Here is a 22,693-nt window from a genome sequence, read left to right as displayed (position 1 = left end):
AGCGTCGGAACCCTCCTGGCTCTGTGCATCGGATCGCCCGCCCTCCCGCCCTGTTATTAGGCCTCTGCAATGGGGTCGTCTGCGTTGGAGCAGGGGCCTGGTAGGAATTTTTCCACTTGGCTGATTGGCTGGTGCCATTTGGTTTTCGCCTACTGCGTAGCAATTAGTCACAACTTGTAAGGTTGGTGGTTAGGCATTGGTTATAAATTGGTTGAGGAGGGGCAGAGTTGGCTGTGGTTGCCCCTCCTATGCTGCGAAGGGGCAGGTTGGCTGTGGTTGCCCCTTCAACGCTGCTGCTGCAAGGGGAATTCCGTTAAAGGAATCCAGGGGCTCACCATGCTTGTCCGTTTCCCCCAGTCGGGGGACAGGGCCCACGCAAGAGCCCCTGGGAGCATTAGGGGAGGACGGGCGCACACTCTCTCCCCAAAGTGTTTTCCCCTATACTGACTCCACAGGCGGGTGGGTGTCAGTTCTGTCCCCAGAGGGACAGATAGTCTTAACCAATGCCTAAGCAACCACTCACTTATTTTGTATTCAATAAAGTTGTGGCCAAATTAATGCCAAAAACCTAAAACTCATATCTGGTGTGAAGTGTGTTTTACTTGAGGGGTGGATTGCGGACCTCGACACGCAACAGGCTGCCATGAAGATTTTGGAGTTTTACATACCGGTGGACAAATCTTATTGCACTCCTTCTCAAGGCATTCTGCAATCCGAAGTCCGGTAACAGCATCTTCCATATCTGTGCAAGAACATTCTGTGCAGCCTTCTTCCCAAATCTTCCCAATAGGATAGACAACATTTTGGTGGACGCAAACCTGCCAATGATTAAAACGTGACACTTACTTCACAGGAAACTGCACACCAACTGTTCTCATAGGATTTTGCTGGGTTGCAAGGAAAGCGAGAATTCCTTTATCAGGTGGCTAGGTGGACAAGCTTACTTGTATGACAGCAGGCATATCAGTTTGTTCACCGTTGCTAACATCACTACTAATGTGCAGTTGTGGAAGCTTTGAGATTGTTTTTAGGGCACACTCTCAGTTTAATCCTTCTTACGCTGATGCAGATAGAGTGGGTCCCAGCAAATTCTTTATATATTCGCAAAACATTTTAGCAAACTTAAACCACTTCAGCAAGAAACTTGCACAACTAATCTGGTCCCCCAAAACACCCTATTTTTTCTGTTATGGGGTGTGAGATAGAGAAATGCACTGGAAAGTGTAGAATGACACTTGCTTTCATGAAATGTCATTAATCTCCCTGCAAACAAATCAGAATGAATGCTCAATAAATGGATTGTCTGGAAGCGCCTACAATCTGCTATCAGTTTTATTAAATAATTCTGATTTCAGCAAATCTTGCTTTGTATCTGTTTGGGTTTTTTGCATTTATTGTGTGTTATGTATTTTAGCAACTCCCAGAGCTGTTTTGAATTCTTTTACAAAGAAACTTAGGACAGGACTCAAAAACAAACATTGACATTTAGCATGCTAGAGTTCGTCTTCCATAAACAACCAGTGCGGGGTTTATGTATAAGCTAAACAAGCTATAGCTTAGGGCCCCACTCTCTTTGCCCCCCCCAAAAAAAAAATTAAAGAAAAAAAAAACCTGGATGTACATTTACAAAATATAAGATAAAAAAACAAATAAAATAAAACCTACATACAGCAACAGTGTTTTGTGTTGTGTAGGCTCCTATGATGTAAGTAATGAGCCCCGCCTGCTAGCCTGCTCCCTAAAATACCACTTTGATAATGAACAGAACCCTAAATGGCAATTTTTAGGCAATATTTTAAATGCCCCGATTCTAATCTATATATTTTAAATGCTGCTGTATATGTGTATATACGTGTATGGTATTTGTTGTGCAAATTTTAATGTATTACTTTTGTATTGTTGATTTAGTGAGCTGGTCTGTGACCGTAATAATTTTTTTAAAAAATAAAATACATATTTTGTTATGTGCAAATGGTTTTAGATACCTATTAGGTCCATGAATTACCATGTAGCATATATTCAACACAAAAAAACAGCGACAATTTGTTGTTGACAAAGGACAGCTGGACATACAGGTGAAACTCGAAAAATTAGAATATTGTGGAAAAGTCTATTTATGTAAGCAATCTTTTTCATTGGCTACTGGAGTTTAATATATGAGATAGACTCATGACATGCAAAGCGAGGTATGTCAAGCTTTTGTTTGTTATAATTGTGATGATTATGGCGTACAGGTGATGAAAACCCCAAAGTTGAGATTGTTAATTTGGGGTTCTCATCAGCTGTACGCTATAATCATCACAATTATAACAAATAAAGGCTTGACATATCTAGCTTTGCATGTCATGAGTCTATCTCATATATTAGTTTCACCTTTTCAGTTGAATTACTGAAAGAAATAAACCTTTCCATGATATTCTAATTTTTCGAGTTTCACCTTTATAAAGGGCCCTATTACCTTCAGTAGCTTAGGGCCTCATCAAACCTAAATCCGGCCCTGATAACCACTATCTCCTTTTGATGTTATCCTCCCATTCTGATGGAGCCCTATGCATTACACCCCTATTGCAAAATGACACAACCTTCAGATACCAGCTGGATTTGGGTCGGATGCACCAGAGCTGGCAAAAGATGGGGCAGGGAGGGAGGCACAATTCCAGCCCCCGACATGCACGGACTCTGCAAAGGTAGCATCTTGATGGGAATAAAGTAGAGGGTCTGAGTGAGATGGGCAGGAATAGCCCACGCATGGAGCAAGCCTTTTCAACAAAGTCATTCTTCATGGGCAGGTAGGACAACTCATTATTTTTACCTTGTCGGGGTTGCAGGTGGTAGTTGTGCAGCCACAGTCATTAGTGACAGATGTTGATAAGTATCCGGCAGGGCAGGCCACTGTTGAATTGACACAGTCACAAGTACACTGAAATTCATCACAGCACTGAGTCTTCTTCTTGGTAAGCTTCCGGTGAGGTGGGCAGGAAGGAATTGGCTGTGGGTTGCAATCCTCTTTTTTGCACACTAGGAAACAAAAAAAAAAATCCAGAAACAAACAAGGCTATGCAACGAGGAAGCTGCAAAAGGAGCGCTTGCTTTTTAAAGAGCAGTATTTGTACATTGCCCAAAAGCTAATGTTCTCAGGGCAGTCAATACAACGTGAAAACTCTTAAGATTTAGTGTCAGGAATATAACGTAGTCCTGGACACAGCAGAGTTAACCGCAGGTTTTCTGGAAGCTTCTGGCTGTAGAGCATTAACTGGACAGCACAACGCAGGAACTCAGCAACTCACTTGGATAACTATATACAGTATTTATTGAAGCAACTAGTATCCATAAGTTACTATGTACAGGCTTTACAAATAAAAGAAACAAAACATAAAATCTCTCCTCTCTGTCTCTCTCTCTCAACCTTCAGTACACCACTAACAACCAACCACCAGCTCTCACACAGAGCTCATTCTTTAGGAACTCATTGACCAATCACAGGCCGTTGCTAAGGGTCTGAAGAGAGAGCAGATCTTGGCTTTCTGCCAACTGGTAATTGCTACAGAGGTGATAAGCTGACTTTCTGCACGTAGGCACTTTGAAATCTCTAACAAAAAAAGTAATTAGTTTATTAAGAAACAAGCAAAAACAAATAATCTTATTTTTTTTAAAGGAAAAAAAAACAGAACCACCACCAGCAATCAAGATAAACGCCACAAAAAGAAATCAAGTACGTGCAGCTCACAGAGCACATCTAATGTACTCATACATACACATAAACACACAATGACCATTCCCCACATAAAATGGGGAGTGGCTTTTGTGTGGTCGCGTGCAGCCCCCTTGGACCCCAGTGCGGCTCCTGCCAGTTCGGGCTGGCGTCGCCTTCCCCAGGCTGGATACCTGTGGTCTCCATCTACCTCAGCCAGCGTCCATTCCCGCCTGGGGGGAGCGTTGCCAGGGGGATTGGCCAGGTAAGGGGAGGGACCACCCAGCCCACACAATAGAAGGCGTAGCTTACCTGGGAAACAGCAGTCGGGCTCCAGAGCTTCTCCCACCCTCCACTCCCTCAACTAACTCTTAATTTTGCAGGTTAACCTCTTCTCCACAGGTATGCAGACGCTGCTATGTCAAGGTCGCTGTTGAAGGGCCAGAAAGGAATTTCCCTGCATTGGCAGGTTTCGCCTTTCCCATAGCAAAACGTCACAACTTCGGCGGTTTCAGGCCTTGGGCAGAATCCTTTAGTCATCTTCCTAAATGGGGGGGGGGCGCGTGGGGCAGTGACCCCACACCCCCAGTGCGGCGGCGATACCAGGGTTCCCCATTAAAGGGGTATTGAGGGGAGGCATTGACTATATGCCAAGAGGTTGTCATTGCTCTCCCCCACCAGTGGTGGCAAACGGGGGGTGGGCTCTCTGCTTGAACATATGTTCTCCAGAGCCAGCCCAATTTCCACACATTCTGGATAACCCTGCAGTTTCCCAGACCCCCGGCTGGGGGGCTGGGAAGGATAAACACCCAATGCCTGAGCCAAGGTCTCCCTACATCTGAATCTTAATAAAAGTTGAGGCCAATTTTAATCCCATAGCACGTTGTCTTGTGTTATTATTTTGCTCGGGGGTCGCCTAGGGGTTGGGGGACTCCTCCTGTCCACGCAAACATGCACCAGAAAGAATTGCATAAGTAAAACCAGTATTTGATGTTTCAAAGGAATTTTACCACATGCATAATCTGGCCTGCATTTCCCAGGATTCGTCTGCAAAAGCTGGAGGCCGTCTTCACAATGAGGTACAGCAGGCATTTTGCAACTGACCAGGTCGCAGACTAAAAACAGAAAACATAAAACGGAAGGAATCAAGCGTTGTGCATTTTTACCGTTTTGCAGCACAAACTGTCGCAAACTCTGTCGTGCCACTTGCTTGGGGTTCTAGCCAGACAGCCACGTCCTATTTGAGGAACCCGTCTGAATTCCCCAACAAGCACTCGGCAGCCATGGAGCATCATCCTCACTGGGCTTTTGTACCCCAAACTTTTTCAAACCCCCCCCCCCAAGCTTGCCGATGCCCCCATCTTCTGATCAGACAGCGCCCTTTCGGCTACATAAGGATTGGTTCTCAGGGAACAAATCTGATATTAGTATATATTATTTTAGGGTTTGCCGTATTTCAAAAAGTGAAAACCCAGAGACAAAAGTTGTTCAGCTTTTTTTGGGGGGGGGGGGTTGTTGAGCTTTGTCCCCCCCTTATTTTCTTTTGTAAAGAAATCTATATTCCTGATATGGGGTACCATATCACTTGTTTTCACCAGACATTTTAGCCGCTTAGTGAAATTTTAGACAGATGAATCCCGGACGTATGGCAGCCCTAATTTTTTTTTCCGGTTTAGTTAGTCATGGGCAAGAGCTACGGCAAGGAAACCCTTCCTCCAGTCGCTGGGGATCTGGTTCTAGCGCCCGAGCTAGCCACTTGGGGGCGGAGCAAGCTGCCCATGGGCCAGGGGAAAGCTGGGGCAAGGTGTGTTGCACAAAGCCTCCAAGGAGCCCCCTGCTGCCTCGCCCTCAGTTGTAGGGTGGCTGAGGGGGAGGCGGCGGGCAGACACATGTCCCACACTGCCGTTTTGGGCAGGGTGGAGCCTGCAGGTGCCCGAGCCACCATGTCACTCCCAGGAGAGATGCATGGCTCGGGCGTGCTGCAGGCCCCGTGGTAAGGGCCGCCCCCCGTGGTGTGGCACCCAGGGCCCCCCACCCCTCTAGCTACGCCTTTGTCTGGCTCCCCCTGGGATCTGAACAGAAGTCACATTTCCAAACCTGTATGTGCACCCACAAGGGGGTGGAGCTTGGATTTTCCATTTAAAATCAAAGCCGGGATTCTCAGTACTATATTCTGTGCCCCAGCTGCATAAAGACAGCCCTGCGTACATGCCCTCCAACATTTCTCCAATGAAAGCAGGGATGTCCCATTCCATAATGATAATTTTGCTATTTATACCCTACATATCGTACTGGGTTGCCCCAACATATATAAAAAACACAATAAAACATTCGGGGGGAAAACCTTCCCTACACAGGATTGCCTTCAGGCGGCTTGGGGGATGGATAACTCCATACCCTCCCACATTTCTCCAATGAAAATAAGGAAAAGCCGGAAATTCTGGGATCAAATCAGAAAGCGGGACACCTCTAAATCAGGGACGTCCCTGGAAAATAGGGACACTTGGAGGTTCTGTGCATATGACCTCGGCCAGAGACTCACCGCATTCGTAGAACGGGCAACACTGCTCAGATTCCCTTCGTAATCTTGGGACTTCACAAGAACCGCAAGCAGGAGCTACAACAAGAGGGAAACAATAACCCACATCCATTAATACTCAAAGCAAGAACAGCCAACCTTTCCCTCAAGGGCCACTCTCCTCTACAGACACAAACCTGGAGGCCAGAATTGCGTCTATTTCTCATAAATGGCCAGGCTCTCTCTCTCTATATATATAAACTGGCCCTGCCTAGTAGTGAGGGCTTCACAGATACAAACACTTGTGCTCAGGTGGTATGAAATCATTGACCGGTAGAGGCAGGGCTGGCCCAAGACATTTTGGCACCTGAGGCAAGTCACAAGATGGAACTGCTGGCGAAAGAAAAGTGAGAGAAGACCTATACCAGGATCTGCTGCCTGAGGTAGTCACCTCACCTTACCTCATGGGTGGGCTGGCCTTGGGTATACAGGTGAAACTCGAAAAATTAGAATATCGTGGAAAGGTTCATTTCTTTCAGTAATTCAACTGAAAAGGTGAAACTAATATATGAGATAGACTCATGACATGCAAAGCGAGATATGTCAAGCCTTTATTTGTTATAATTGTGATGATGATGATGGCGTACAGCTGATGAAGAACCCCAAATTAACAATTTCAACTTTGGGGTTTTCATCAGCTGTGCGCCATAATCATCACAATTATAACAAGCAAAGGCTTGACATATCTCGCTTTGCATGTCATGAGTCTATCTCATATATTAAACTCCAGTAGCTAATGAAAACAATTGCTTACATAAATGGACAATATTCTAATTTTTCGATTTTCACCTGTAGCAAGAGGTAGGAACCATTGCAGCTCCTGAAAAGTCTCTTGCAGTGGCTCTGTGCCTTGCTATTGCCTTTCCACACTGCGCAAGAGCAATTAGCCCTGCTCAGGCTTTTAATTGAACACAAGTGGACTTAAAACAGAGAACAGGGAGGGGTGGCCATGCAAGCTCCGTCCCAACATCCCCAGGGGCATATGGGCTCATTTTCACATCTTCATGTGTTTAACACAAAGGTCTGCACACAGGTTCAGTATGCACGTAGAAGGCAGGGCCATGGGGTGGAAGTACAGGTAATGTATCACCTGCAGCTTAATCCATGAAAAAGCAGGGAAGTTTTAGACGGTAAAGGAAGTGTTATGTCTTTTTTTAAAGGTGGAAATTCTTGACTTACGCTGGGGAGTTGGACAAGGCTGAATGGCACAGCTGATGGTCCTGTTTTCAAGACACATGCAGATCTTGCAGGGTTCATTAGAAGGAATCCACGTTTCCAAGTGCTGTTTGTTTGAAGAAGAGAAATTGTCTGGTTATTTGTTATGCAATCTGGTTGGGAGGTGAGGAGGGAGGGAGAGAAGAGAGAGAGAGCTACGCAGAAAATAAAGCAAAACAGAATACTACATATGGTATTGCTTTGGTTTGTTAGAATAATTACAAGAGATAATTATTATTATTATTATTATTATTATTATTATTATTATTATTTATACCCCAGCCACTCTGGGCGGCTTCCAACAGAATATTAAAATGCAATAGTCTATTAAACATTAAAAGCTTCCCTAAACAGGGCTGCCTTCAGATGTCTTCTAAAAGTCTTGTAGTTGTAGAAACCAGAGATGTTGCCCAATTTAATATTAGGGCTAATACATTTAGCACAAGAATGAATCAGATCTCTGCAATGTCCTTTTCCTGACTTTATGAGCCCAATTATAAAATAGTAGAGGAAATACAAGGCATTGTGGGGTTCTATAAGTTGAAGAACACATACCAAACATTGGCTGAGTAAGCCAAGTAAAGCTGGACCTTATAAAGTTTCACTAAATGAAACGTTTCAAATTACCGTATATACCCGAATATAAGCCGACCTGAATATAAACCGAGGCACCTAATTTTCCCACAAAAACCTGGGAAAGCTTATTGACTTGAGTATAAGCCGGTTCACCTTTGCCGCTGTGGAGGAGGAAGAGGAACGAGCAGCCCGAAAGCAGCTCCTTCCTCTTCCTCCTTTGCCAAGTTTGCATTTATGTGAGCAGCTCAGGAATGGAACAAGCTGCCTGGGGAGAGCAAAGAACCGCTGTTCTTGTACGCTTCTTAAGGAATGGTTGACTGGAGAGAGCGGGTGGCGGCACGAGCGGAGAGAAAGGGCTTCTTTCTCGCCGCCCCCATCGCCCGCCTCACTCAAGTATAAGCCGAGGGCAGCTTTTTCAGCACAAAAAATGTGCTGAAAAACTAGGCTTATACTCAAGTATATATGGTAATCCTATTTTAGGCTGAGAATGTTCCAGATTTCTTGCTACGGCCTATGACTATAGTCCTTTTCTATTGGATTCAGCCTGGTAGTGAACAGACCTTGGATCACACATCAAAAATAACCCTCAGAGACATTGCTAAAAGACAATAAATAAATTGGTAGGTGACGAGCAATTGACAGGTGTTCTGCACATGAAGGAAAATGAGGGGAAACACTTAAAAGCCTAGTCCTAGGATTCCAGCCAAAGCATCAGTACATTACCTGTGATCTACACACACAGAGAACATGCAGAAATTCATATAAAAGTTAGACAGAGGCAGGAATGGGATGTAAAGGAGGAAAGCGAAGTCCCTGGAGTCACCCAACAAAGTCGACTGGTGGTAGGTTCATGTCAGGAAACCCCCCTCTCCACGACAGGTAGCATCTCGGGAGAGCCTGCAGTACAGGGAACCACCCCCTTTGTTCACTAGTTCGGCATCCCCCTCCTCAGCAGGAAGCGACCATTCCTCCAGTGGGGAGGGGGAGTTAGAGGCAGGAAGTCTGTGCAGGGGCTGTGAAGAGATCGCAGAGCCTGAGCACCAAGGGGGAAGTGGGGAACGGGGACAGTTTCCCGCGCCCCGAGGTCGCAGACAGGAAAGACGTGGAAGGGGGAGGCGGGGATTCAGAATCCCGGGCCTCTTTTGCTGGACAAAGAACCGGAAGGGTTCATTCCTGGACTCTGCAGAGGGATGAGGTGGACATTTGAACTTTTGCTCCACTGTAAATATTTGTACAATAAAGAACTTAGTTTTAGAAGTTCTGCGTTTGGCTGATTTCTCATGAGCAACCACTGAACGTCCTTACAGTTCACAACACAAAAAAACCTACTTCTTCACACAATGTGTAATTAACATTAACAACCACAAGATGCAGTGACTATCCACCATCTCTGAGGGCTATAAAATGGATTTAATAAATTATCACGGAGGATAAGGCTGTGTATATACACTATAGCTTTAAAGCACACCTGAAACACGTTCTTCCTCTTAAAGGATCCTGGGCACTGTAGTTTACCCCTCACAGAGTTATGGTTCCCAGCAACCCTTAACAAACTACAGTGCCCAGAATTCTCTGAGGGAAAGAACGTGCTTCGACTGAGCTTTAAAAAGTAAAGTGAATACACAGCATTGGAAAACCAAAATCTACAATTCATTACGGTTAAATGCACCATTTTTTTTCCACAGCCAGTGTCTCTGAAAACCCAACATTGCAGATAGGGAAGAACCATTGCCTTAAAGCCCTGCTTAAAAGATTTCCAGAGGCACTCAGTCAGCTGTCGCCGACCGCAACAAGCCAAAGTTCAGAAGGTGCCAGCCAAGAAAGCTATGGTTTTCCCAGTAGTAATGTACGGAAGTGAGAGCTGGACCATCAAGAAGACTGATCGTCGAAGAATTGATGCTTTTGAATTATGGTGCTGGAGGAGACTCTTGAGAGTCCCATGGACTGCAAGAAGATCAAACCTATCCATTCTCAAAGAAATCAGCCCTGAGTGCTCACTAGAAGGACAGATCCTGAAGTTGAGGCTCCAGTACTTTGGCCACCTCATGAGAAGAGAAGACTCCCTAGAAAAGACCCTGATGTTGGGAAAGATGGAGAAGGGGACGACAGAGGATGAGATGGTTGGACAGTGTTCTCGAAGCTACTAACATGAGTTTGGCCAAACTGCAAGAGGCAATGAAGGATAGGCATGCCTGGCGTGCTCTGGTCCATGGGGTCACGAAGAGTCGGACACGACTGAACGACTGAACAACAACAACAACAACAACAACAAACTAGAGATCTACCTGGTGGCGTGTCCCATCCTCACCGATGCACTGGGTGCATTCTTCTTCGTGAACGCACCTGCCATCGAGGGCCACTTGACCCTGTGGGCAGAAGCAGCCTTCTGTGGGGTAATCCATGCAGATTTCTGTGTTGGTACCATTCCCACAGTGCTTGAGGCAGCCTTCTTGGCAGTAGCCATACCTCATCGAGACTGGACATTTCATAGCTGTTAAGAACACCAGACACAAAGAAATAAACGGAATGGTAAGTAAACAAACAAACGAACAAACAAAAATTATTATTTTTTGTCTGCAATGGAGATGCAATACAGAATAAAAACAGTCCGTCTTAAATCCATCCTGAATGCTTGGACTAGGGTGAGAAAAATCTAAGTTAACTGCAATTCAATCAATCAATCAATATTAAATTAATAATAATAATTTTTATTATTTATACCCCACCTATCTAGCTGGGTTTCCCCAGCCACTCTGGGCAGCTTACAGCATATATAAAAACGTAATAAAATATCAAGCATTTCCTGAGGTAGCTGGGAAATGCCAAGACTGCCATTTCAGAATTTAGCTGGGCACATTGAATGTTAAAATACAGGAGGAGGAGGGGAGGAGGAGGGCACTTTCTGAAGTATTTATTGTGGTTACTTTTTGATGGCAACTATAGAAATGTTGTCAGCACTGGACAGCATGCCATTTTTTCAAGCAAATGGATGTCAGCCTTTGGCACACATAGCTCACATACAGGCATTTAGAGTGCTCCAGCCTAGCCTAGAATCCTGCTCTCCTGGGGCGAACAGGGTGTGGGAAGCCTGCCAGCAAGACAACACCCCTTCGCCCAGTTGTGAATCCCAGAAACTGGTATCCAGAGGCATACTGCCTCCAACGCAGGAGGCAGCTCAAAGTTAAGAAAAGTGAAATCAATGCATACCAACAAATCTAAAGCATTCAAATTTTGAATGCAGAGTTGCGTGTCGAGGTCCCCAAGCCACCCCTCAAATAACACACACTTCACACAGAAATTTAAGTTTAAGGTTTTTGGAATAATTTTGGCCACAACTTTATTGAAATACAAAATGTGAGTGGTTGCTTATGCATTGGTTCCGACTATCTGTCTCCTTCCGACTATCTGTCTCCTCTGCCCGCCTTGCGAAAGTCAGTAAAGGGAAAACACTTTGGGGAGAGAATGGAGGTCAGCGGTCCAGGCCCTCGCCTCTCCCCTAATGTTCCCAGGGGCTCTTGCGTGGCCCTGACCCCTGACCGGGGGGTACGGACAAAAGCATGGTGAGCCCCTGGATTCCTTTAACGGAATTCCCCGCACAGCAGCAGTATTGGAGGGGCAGCCACAGCCAACCCTGCCCCTCCACCAACCAATTAATAACCAATGCCTAACCGCCAACCTTACAAGTTGTGACTAATTGCTACGCAGTAGGCGAAAACCAAATGGCATCAGCCAATCAGCCAAATGGACAAAATTCCTACCAGGCCCCTGCCCCAAAAGCAGACGACCCCATGACAGGCATAGCAAGGTCAACGCAGAAGCCTAAATTACAGGGAGGGAGGGCAGGGGCTCACGCTGTGTGCCAGAAACATATATAACCTCTGGGCTGTCCATCAAAACTTGCAACATTAAATTCCCCCCCCCCCAACAACCCGCAGAACCCAATCACAGTCCTTGGCCATCCAAATGATCCCGCCCAGCAACAGAGGGCTGTCTTGCTGGCCCCCCACCGCAACACGTGCTCTCCATGAAGGAGAACTCGCTTTGCCATTTAAAGCAGACTATGATACTTAAGAGTTCAAAACGGCAAAAGTGGAGATTTGGGCAAAATTCAATTTTTGTGGCACTCCGAGTCAGAGACTGCTCCGAGGTGCCGCAGTTAACTTTGCAGGATGCACATTACTGTGACAATTCAGAAGCCATCAGACATCTTTGTCCTCCCTCCTGCCTTTGCATTTTGACAGGTGGCTGCAGAGGGTCTTTGACATCTCAGTCCCTCTCGTGGGATATCCTGTGCAGGAAAGATTCAAAGACAGGGCCCTTGATCGACCTGTAGTGTATTTAAAATATGTTCGCATTTGTGCTCAAAAGCTATTAGTAAAGCAACAGCAGCGGACTTTGATGAAGGTATCACCCTTGTAGCATCTTAAAACGGGGAAAATATATATATCACAGAGACCTCTTTATCAAAAGCCCTGCCAGAAAGTTGGCTTTGTAGCTGCTGAGCCTGGTCTCTCATTTATTTAAGTGACTATTAAAAGTTTTATTAGACTTCAGCGCAAACATAACCCAGAACTTTTCCTATCCCATGTACCATTCTTTCTCACACTGGACATGATCACCACTGGCTATTCAAGAATGAAACAAAATTATGTGAAACCCAAGGAGAGTCATGGTGGAAAGTCGTTGCTGTCATCGTGGTGGCTGCCATTGGCACTGCAGTCATCATGAGCTGAGCGCAAGAATCCTGTTACCACCTCCTTTGCATGCAAGAACATTTTGCCTCTCCGAACTCCCCCCAAGTTCTCCTTCGCTACCCCCTTTCCCTTACCATAGCCCAAGGCAACCTAGAACAGAGCAGTCATTAGGAAAGTGTGACGTAACACCATGTCGTGTCACACATTTGTCAACTACGTACATATTACAGGTAAGGTAAAGGTAAAGGGACCACTGGATGGTTAAGTCCAGTCAAAGGCGACTATGGTGTTGTGGCGCTCATCTCGCTTTCAGGCCAAGGGAGCCAGAGTTTGTCCATAGACAGCTTTCTGGGTCATGTGGCCAGCATGACTGAAGAAGAAGAGTTTGGATTTGATATCCCGCTTTATCACTACCCGAAGGAGTCTCCAAGTGGCTCACATTCTCCTTTCCCTTCCTCCCCCACAACAAACACTCTGTGAGGTGAGTGGGGCTGAGAGACTTCAGAGAAGTGTGACTAGCCCAAGGTCACCCAGCAGCTGCATGTGGAGGAGTGGAGACGCGAACCCGGTTCACCAGATTACGAGTCTACCGCTCTTAACCACTACACCACACTGGCACCAAACAGCTTCTGGCGCAACATAACACCATGATGGAAACCAGAGCGCATGGAAACGCCATTTACCTTCCCACTATTTATCTACTTGCACCGGTGTGCTTTCGAACTGCTAAGTTGGCAGGAGCTAGGACGGAGCAACGGGAGCTCACCCTGTCACGGGGATTCGAACCACTGACCTCCTGATCGGCAAGCCCAAGAGGTTCAGTGGTTTAGACCACAGCGCCACCCGCGTCCCTACAGGTAGGATCATCTCACCCCATAGCATATACAATTTGGACCTTATGAAAGCTGTGCCTTTGGGGTCTGGTGGCAGGTGGACTGTAAATATATTCCCTGGCTATTTCTTGTCGCAGGCATGCATTGCTCGTTCACATCCATTACTGCGGCTAACTAGCCAAGGATTAATTTATTTTTAGTTTTACAATGCACTCTCCTTTCCACAGACAGTGAGGTCATGTCCAGAAATGAGAAGATTTTCCTAAACGCCATCAGCATCCATCTGCAAGTTGTTCGTTGCAAGGAGTGATGCTCACAGGTTACACCACACTTTTGCGTTTACTTAATTGCGCAGCAACGTTCCTTTCTTTTTAGCTCCGGATCGGGTCCTTAGAATACGCTCGCGGCTGTAAAAGTCGGAGGTATTATTTGCATCAAAATGGAGACATAAAGCCTCTTGTGTGGGGCTTTTCCTTGTGCTTGATCCGGAAGATGGAGTTGGCGCACACTGCTGCAGCACAATTGCTGACAGGAGTGAGGCCTTGTCAGTATATACGACCCATGCTCAGAGATCTGCACTGCTTGCTCGTTTGCTGCTGGGCGAGGTTCAAGGTGTTACTATTTGTATAGAAAATTCTTGGAACCAGTCTACCTATCATAGCTGTCAAGTTTCGGATTTGAAAATAAGGGATCAGCAGTCTCACCTATCCCGGGGACAGTCATATGTCAGTGGTGGGCGGAGCCAGAAGCAAAAGTGGGCGGAGCAGCAATGTAAACTCCAAGCGGGCTCGGGCTCGGAGCGGAGCAAAGAGGAGGGCAGCCATGTGCTCCGAGCGATGGAGCCCCATTGTCTTCTTGTCTGATCCCATCAAAACAGGACAGGAAGCAGCAGCTGCTCAAAGGCAGCCAGGCTCCGCCCACCAGCTAACCCTATTGGCCGGCTGAGGGGCTCGGCGCCAACGGATAGGGGCTGATGCAAGGGGAGGAATACACCCCCCTGTAAGCACGGGAAATGGCTCCCACTTGCTTTGAGGGCTGAGGCTTTTCTCTCCAAGTAGGCGAGGTCTTCCCACCCAGGCCCTGGCCAGCAGGGGAGGAGCTGCTTCCATTAAAAACGGGAAATTTAAGGGAAATAAAAAATAAGGAAGAGCAGTGGGAAACTGCTTGAAATAAGGGAGAATCCCGGGGAAAACGGGATACTTGACAGCACTGCTTCCTATCATCTCGCCTTGCCCCACATGTGCCCACTGGACCGCTTCAGTCAGCAGAAATGGAACTGCCACAGATGCTACATAATACCCACTTTCTGCATTTGTAAAAACTTGACCTGCAGCGCCTACAACTTTGGAACTCCCTGCCAATGGAGACAAAGCAGGCACCTTCACTGTACTCTTTCCGGCACCTGCTAAAAACATTCCTGTTTAGACAAGCCTACCCAGATGTTTAGAAAGTTGAGGTAATTTGTATCTTTATTATGTTTTAAAGTAGGGTTGTGAATTTTTCCTCTATTTTACTGCATTATCAAAATGTAAACTGCTTTGGGTTGGGTTTTTTTACGATCAAACGGTATATAAATTTTATGAAATAAATAAAAGTTTAAACAAAATTATATTAAAAGTAATAGTATTACTTCCCACAGTGAGCTGTTCAGATACATCAATCTGTTTAGAAAACAAAATTATGAACAGTGGGCGAGAGATTCCCTTCCCCACCCCCCACCCCCAATACTGTAACTCAGTGTCAACCAATGAAACTGACTGACGGTAGATTTAGCATGACATAACTATTTCCCGACACAATACACACTTAGCTTAACTTATCAATTCACTATAAGACTATTTAATTTTATATCCATTTAGAAAAGTTGTAGACTGCTTTTCACTTCAGGTGTGGTCCCAAAGTGGATTCCAACACAAAATGTGATCGATAGACTTCAGAAAAAGGATTAGAGAAGATCAGTTGGCCCTCAGCACAATCAACATTTACAGGTGAAACTCGAAAAATTAGAATATCGTGGAAAAGTCCATTTATGTAAGCAATTGTTTTCATTAGCTACTGGAGTTGAATATATGAGATAGACTCATGACATGCAAAGCGAGATATGTCAAGCCTTTGCTTGTTATAATTGTGATGATCATGGCGTGCAGCTGATGAAAACCCCAAAGTTGAAATTGTTAATTTGGGGTTCTCATCAGCTGTACGCCATAATCATCACAATTATAACAAATAAAAGCTTGACATATCTCGCTTTGCATGTCATGAGTTTATCGCATATAATAGTTTCACCTTTTAAGTTGAATTACTGAAAGAAATGAACCTTTCCACGATATTCTAATTTTTCAAGTTTCACCTGTAAGCAGAGAGGCTCAGAGATCGGCCAACCTTCACATTATGAGTCAATAATGATGGGCCAGTGTAGAAATTAGGGTGATGGGAAGGAGGAGATACAACTTGCACATTGCCCGACTTTTGAGGGAGGCAGTGGAAAATGGAACAGCTAGCTGAAAAATCCACTGCAAATCAACACCAGAGGTACAATCATTGTCAAACTCATGGATCAGGGCCGAGAGGGGACGGCAGGTGATCCTAAATCTGAACCTGAATGCTATGCTCTCTAGCTCAGGATCCCTGGGGTCTGTGGCTGTGTGGGAATACGCTCTGATGCCTCCCCGCGCGCGGCTGTTATCTCTCCGATCTTGTGCTGCCGCACGCGGAGGAGAAAAGAGGATCCGGACGGAGCTGGAGCCGGGATCCCTCCGCGCCTCTGCAAGCGCGCCACAAAAGCCTCTGCTAACGGCTCCTAGACTGTTTTCCCGCTTGTTTTATTGAGTTGTGATTGGTCAAAGCCTGTTTAATGACGTTGTTCAATTCTTAAATAAATGGCCCCTGCCTCTGTTCAGGGGCAGTTGGGAGAGCTCGCTATTAGTGAGTGTAATTGAACCATTGACTGCAATCTCTCTTTTTTTTGGCCTCTTTCCTGCTTTCGGCCGCACCTTCTGCTTTACCTCTTGATCTGCCCATTCTTTCCTATCCGGAAACCTTCAGAAGCCTTTGTAACGTAACTCCAGAGGAGCCCTCGTGACTCCAAAGAAACCTTCGGAAACCTTCAGAACTCACGACAACTACCTTCAGGTTCATAACCAGCGGGCCCTTTCACGGCCAGTGGGAGCAGGAACTCCGGGATTACTGGTCGTCCCAGATGCTGGTTATCCCAGAATCAGGGGGCTAGAACCTGAAGTGCAACAGGCAAAAGTTAATGGCCAGTTGACCAGGCAAGGGCAGGATGACAGGGCTGGTGGTCAGTACAGAGGCTTCATGCTGCTGGCCAGTTGTCGAAGCCAGCATCGCAGGCGCCTGTTCAGAAGAGATCTCCAACTCCTGCACACACTCATTGGGCCAGGTTCAGATACAGCCCATATAGTTTCTCGTTGAAGCCCAGGTGGCCCTAATATCAGGACACCCAGAGAAATGTTGTAAAGTAAACCATTTGCCTTATGAATAAGGACGGTTGCCTACCTCCACTTTCCATCTACCCACCCACCTTTAGGATCCCTTCTTCTCCCTGGCCTTAAGAGGTGTGACAACAAATGCAACAGCAGCATCGCAACCTGGTGGGAGCTCCACGAAGAATTACATTGCAGCTCCAGGAATTAACTAGTTCTCAAGCAGAGATCTGCAGAAAAGTAGGTTAATTTAGGTTTGGTAAACCTATACGTATTTTTATTGGTCTGCAATGTTACAGCGATTAAGCAATGCTGTCCATTGAGCCATTCGTGTATTCTGCACAATGTCCTTGTAATTGACAATGCTATTCCTGGCCACCCTAAGACATGCACCTGCTCCTAAGAAACAGGGAAAGAAGATGCCATTGTTAATACACCAAAGACTACTTTATGCGAACTTGTAGTTAAATTGGGGAGTTCTTTGGCTGCATGGGGCTATGTCACAAGCTGAGAATCTGAGGAATTCAGAGAGGTTATTAAAATGCCTGAGCCTTGTACGCTGTGACAGGAAAGCTGGCTTTCTCACTAAATCCAGGAAATGGCAGACAGTATGCTCTCTCTCTCTCTCTCTCCTTTCTCAGATTATTCCTTATGGAGTATTAACAGTGTCTTCTCAATGAGGGGCGGACTGAATCCTGTTGAGAAAGAACGTTCCAGAGGTTTTTGATGCTGGGGCGATTCAAGTATCCATACAGCTATTATGGGCAGGTCAGAAATGTTCCTCCCTCGGTTGTATGATTATGATAGTGTTACCAGAAAGGAAAAGCACATTTGCTGTGTCAAATGTAGGCCTCAAAAAAGTATGTCACTTGTAACCCCAAGTTCAAATGATCTATGACTTTAACAATTGCAGAGTAATTTATATTAAAACTATATTAACTTGTGCTATATATATATATATATATATATATATATATATATATATATATATATATGTCTCATGCAGTTCTCTAAGAACTGAAATCTATTTTATTCTGGCTAAATTCCCCTTCAGTTAAAATGCAAGTAGTTTCTTCTCTGCTTGGATCTGAAGGGCAAACGGAGACCACCAACACCAGAGATGCCTTCTTCATATACCGGTACTTGCAAGGTGGAGACTGCACCTTTTGTTGTGGTTGCACCAAGCTTTTAGGTAGTGTTTATTTTACAGGTGAAACTCGAAAAAATCAGAATATCGTGGAAAGGTCCATTACTTTCAGTAATTCAACTTAAAAGGTGAAACTAATATATGCGATAGACTCACGACATGCAAAGCGAGATATGTCAAGCCTTTATTTGTTATAATTGTGGTGATTATGGCGCACAGCTGATGTAGAACCCCAAATTAACAATCTCAACTTGGGGGTTTTCATCAGCTGCACGCCATAATCATCACAATTATAACAAGCAAAGGCTTGACATATCCCGCTTTGCATGTCATGAGTCTATCTCATATATTCAACTCCAGTAGCTAATGAAAACAATTGCTTACATAAATGGACTTTTACACAATATTCTAATTTTTTGAGTTTCACCTATATGTGCAGGCTTGTGTGACTGAGTAACAGAGGAATGTTATAAAGAGTGAGAGGGAAAAGAGCAATGCTGTACAGGAGAACACCCTTCCTTGTGTCCTTCTATGGAGAAAGAGGGCAGATCAGAAGAAGAAGAAGAAGAAGAGGAGGAGGAGGAGGAGGAGTTTGGATTTGATATCCCGCTTTATCACTACCCAAAGGAGTCTCAAAGCGGCTAACATTCTCCTTTCCCTTCCTCCCCCACAACAAACACTCTGTGAGGTGAGTGGGGCTGAGAAACTTCAAAGAAGTGTGACTAGCCCAAGGTCACCCAGCAGCTGCATGTGGAGGAGAGGAGACGCGAACTCGGTTCACCACATTATGAGTCTACCGCTCTTAACCACTACATCACACTGGCTCTCGGTAGAGAGTAGAGCAGTGGGAATTAATAGTAGACAAGAAAATCATGGCATATTCAAAATTTATATCCAAGATTTGTCTTAGAGACAGCCTATTGTTTTTAAGAAAACTGAAAGTGATGTAAAGGACACTCAATTTCCTGTTGGAGATAGGCACTTTTAATTTTCTGGCATCTTGGGCCAAATAGATTTTTGAAACTGGAACATAAGAAGAGTCTTGCAAGATCACGGGTCCACTTAGTCAATCATCCTGTTTCCAACAATGACCAACTATATGCCTCTGAGAAGTCCATAAATAAAGGATGGACAACTGCCCTCCCTTAGGTATTCCAAGGTATGTTGCCTCTGAAGAGGAAGGTGTTATGTACTGAGTTGAATAGGATCCAAACTGCAGCAGTCTGATTGGTCCTAGAACAATAGTATTGAGATTGCAGCAGTCTGACTGGTCCCAGAACAATAGGATTGAGATTGCAGCAGTCTGACTGGTCCCAGAACAATAGGATTGAGATTGCAGCAGTCTGATTGGTCTGCAGGAGCCACCCAATCCAGCTCCAGGTGGAAGTGAATCCACACTCTGATTGGCATACAGGAGTATCCCGGAATTAGCCAATCACGTGGGGCCCATTGTGTAAATAGTGTATATAAAGCAAACGTTTTGGGGGAACTACATTCCTCACTACTATGAGCTGAATAAAGAGCATGAAAGTCACACTGGACTCCGAGTATCTTTCAGAAGGGTTGTTACATTTCCTGGCTCGCCCCCTCTAGAGCAATGCGAGATGATACTACAACCAGCTGTTTTCAACTTTCTGGGGCGAAAGCCTTATAAAGCAGAGCTTGGTGTCTAATTACACTACCAATGGCAATCACATGTATTTCCCACATAAGTCCGCAAAACTAAGCAAAGGATTGGAGCAGCCTCTCTTTGAGAAAAGGTTAAAACGTAAATGGGCTGGATATGCTAGAGCAGGGGTCAGCAAACTTTTTCACCAGGGGGCCGGTCCACTGTCCCTCAGACCTTGTGGGGGGTCGGGATATATATTTTTTTGGGGGGGGTGAAGAGATGTAAGAGCACCACGAGCCCCGGTGGCTGCTTACCTGTGTCTTGCGAGCATCAGGGGCTGGCAGTGTTGGCGGAGGGACGGTGAGCAACACGCAAAAGGGCTCCAGAGAGGGGCTGCTTAAAATGGCGGCCGCTCGAGTACTGCTGCTGCTGCTGGCACCAACAAAGCCCAGCCCCCTTCCTCCTCTAGGCAGGGCGGGGAGAAGCCAGGAGGAGGGAGGGGGGAGGAGGAGGCGGCGCCATGTGAGGGAGAGGGAAAGAACACACGTGCTGGCATCCAGGTGGCAATTCCTGGACCATCCGAAGGCCAGATCCATAGCTGTCAACCTTTCCCTTTTTTGCGGGAAATTCCCTTATTATAGCATTGGGAAACAGCAGGGAGGGCTGACAGCTATGGCCAGATCCAGAAGGCAATTGGGCCTGATCCGGCCCGCGGGCCTTAGTTTGCCAACCCATGTGCTAGAGACAGCAAGTTATGAGTGAGATGGAAAGAGTGAACAGAAAGCATTCTCCCTTCCTCATAATACTAGGTTTCAGAATAACCCAACGAAGCTGATTGGCAAGAGGTGTAGGTGAAGATGAAGAGTGAAGATCCCATGATGGTTAACTCAATTGGAGCGGGAAGGGGAAGGGCCAACTCAAGAAAATTAGAGCTCTCTCTGCCCCGGCAAAGAGAAGGTGGTGGTGGGGGGATCCAAATCTAGGTGTGGCTTACCACACCTCCAATTTAATTTCAAAGAGCAATTCTCACCACGGTTAATTCCATGTATTTAATTGTAATTCATCCTTAGTCATCTTTGTAAAGGAGTTACCACAGTCAGTGTAAACAACAAATCTACCCACAGCTAGAGGATGGTTTAATAATAGAAACAAAAGAAAAACAGCCTCCATATCCAAAGTAGTATTTCTCTGAATATCAAAAGCTGGGAAGGAACCAGAGGGGAGGTCTACTTTCTTCACACCCTGCTTATGAACTTGTAGACATATTTGCATGGTTACTGTGGGGAGGCAGCAAAATCAAAATCAGTTATAAGCAGGGAGGACAACTTTCTGAATTAAAAGGTATATGTTTCACACCTGTGTGTGTATCATACACGTCTCTGTGTTGTCTGTGCTGGTAGTCAAGGGGGAGGGGGTGGCCAACCTGCCCTTCCCCAACCCCCACCTCCAAGGCTTAAATATTGTGTTCGGAAATTTGAGGCAGCACAAAGACCGAGTTGGATTACTGAGGATTATATTTCTATAAGGAGCAGCGAAATCCTTACCACAAAACTCTGGAGACCTCCAATCCACACAGATCTTTTGCATCCTGCAGAGGTGTGCGTAGGAAGATATGATCTCACATATTTCATCGCCATAGCAGTTGTTTTCTTCACAAGCTGCATAGTACATGTTTGGGGGGATGATTTGGTGACATTCGTAAAACTGAGGGGACAGCAAAATGGTGCACTTCGTTGTGGCGTGGCCAACACACTGGCCAGCTCTGTTCACCTCACAGATCTCCCCTGGCTGCTTCACTGTCCATTCTTCAATGAAGATGCTGCTGTCAGATGTAAAGGAGCCATTTCTTAACACCAAGTCATTGCCACTGTTTTGGTCACAGATCCCTACAGGAGACGGACAGAAGAGAATTTTATAATATCTTAGCTTTAGAAGTTATTGATCTCCAACAGGGAATTGAGATCAGAATTGAGCACAAGACCCATACTTGTTTGCTAACCTTACCAAAACTACATTAGGCCCATCTCAAAGTTGCTACAGCTGTTTCACCTGAGGAGGACCCTTCAAATTTGCTTCACCTAATGCTACACCCCTGCCATACACATTTTCATTTAAGTGAGCTGCAGACACAATTCTAATCAGAAGCTCCTAGAAGGTTTCTGAGAATGGCGAGAGTTGGTTTCTGCCAGCTCCAATGCACACTATTTCTAGAGAGGGCTCACCCAGACTTCCTTTTGTACTGTGCTTCTAGGCAAAGGACTGAGCTTTGAAGCTGCATGTCCGAGTGTTTTTTGTTCTGATGCTGTGTTGTGTTTTTATTATTTTTGGGGGGGGAGCTGCCCAGAGTGGCTGGGGCAACCTAGTCAGATGGGCGGTACATAAATAATCAGTTCTTCTTCTTGTTGTTGTTTTGTCCCAGTGCTTCCCCTGGAAAAAGCCCGTGCTGAGTTGATATGATTTGCTCACCCACCATTTAAAACACTAAAAACCCTTTACCTGAAAACCACCTGAAAACCACCCAATGTGTAAATTTTCTAACATACCACAAAGGCCATGCGTTTCTGAAGCAAAGCTCTTTGGGCTAAGTTGCAAAGTAAATTCATTGTTGCTTGGAGTGAAGGAGAGGATGTGCCCCAGAAGAGAGAACCGGATTTCATGCATTATTTCCCCATAGACATTGACTTCAACATGACCGTCAACATAGGGAACATTAGTTGTTTTGCCATTCACAGCAACCTGTTTGAAAAAAAAATGAGAAAAACTCGTTGTTGTTTCCATGCATTGTTGTGAATTTGGCATCCGGGAGCTCCGCACCCCTTGCACCCCCGGGTAAAGACGGCCCTGGTCTCAGCTACTGAGAATCAAGCCCAGTCCCAGGTTCTGCTTTGGGTGACACTGGAAAGAGAT

At 45.5% G+C, this 22,693-nt stretch overlaps 1 protein-coding gene across 1 annotated transcript in view; it reads right to left on the bottom strand.

Annotated features, from left to right (window-relative positions):
• The window catches only part of VWF (von Willebrand factor), a 179,474-nt gene that overhangs the window by 41,371 nt on the left and 115,410 nt on the right, over window positions 1-22,693 (bottom strand). Inside the window, exons 36-43 of the mRNA XM_033148351.1 lie at window positions 22,330-22,522; window positions 21,331-21,672; window positions 10,346-10,551; window positions 7,449-7,551; window positions 6,234-6,308; window positions 4,702-4,806; window positions 2,813-3,018; window positions 669-818 (exon numbers count right to left, since the gene is read on the bottom strand). Of these exons, the coding sequence (XP_033004242.1) occupies window positions 669-818; window positions 2,813-3,018; window positions 4,702-4,806; window positions 6,234-6,308; window positions 7,449-7,551; window positions 10,346-10,551; window positions 21,331-21,672; window positions 22,330-22,522 (1,380 nt within the window). The remainder of the gene's footprint in view (window positions 1-668; window positions 819-2,812; window positions 3,019-4,701; window positions 4,807-6,233; window positions 6,309-7,448; window positions 7,552-10,345; window positions 10,552-21,330; window positions 21,673-22,329; window positions 22,523-22,693) is intronic.

This window comes from Lacerta agilis, chromosome 5 (genome assembly GCF_009819535.1).
Source record: "Lacerta agilis isolate rLacAgi1 chromosome 5, rLacAgi1.pri, whole genome shotgun sequence".
NCBI lineage: Eukaryota > Metazoa > Chordata > Lepidosauria > Squamata > Lacertidae > Lacerta > Lacerta agilis.
The sequence above is the reverse complement of the archived record's forward strand: the minus strand, read 5'-3'. Positions and strand labels throughout refer to the sequence as shown.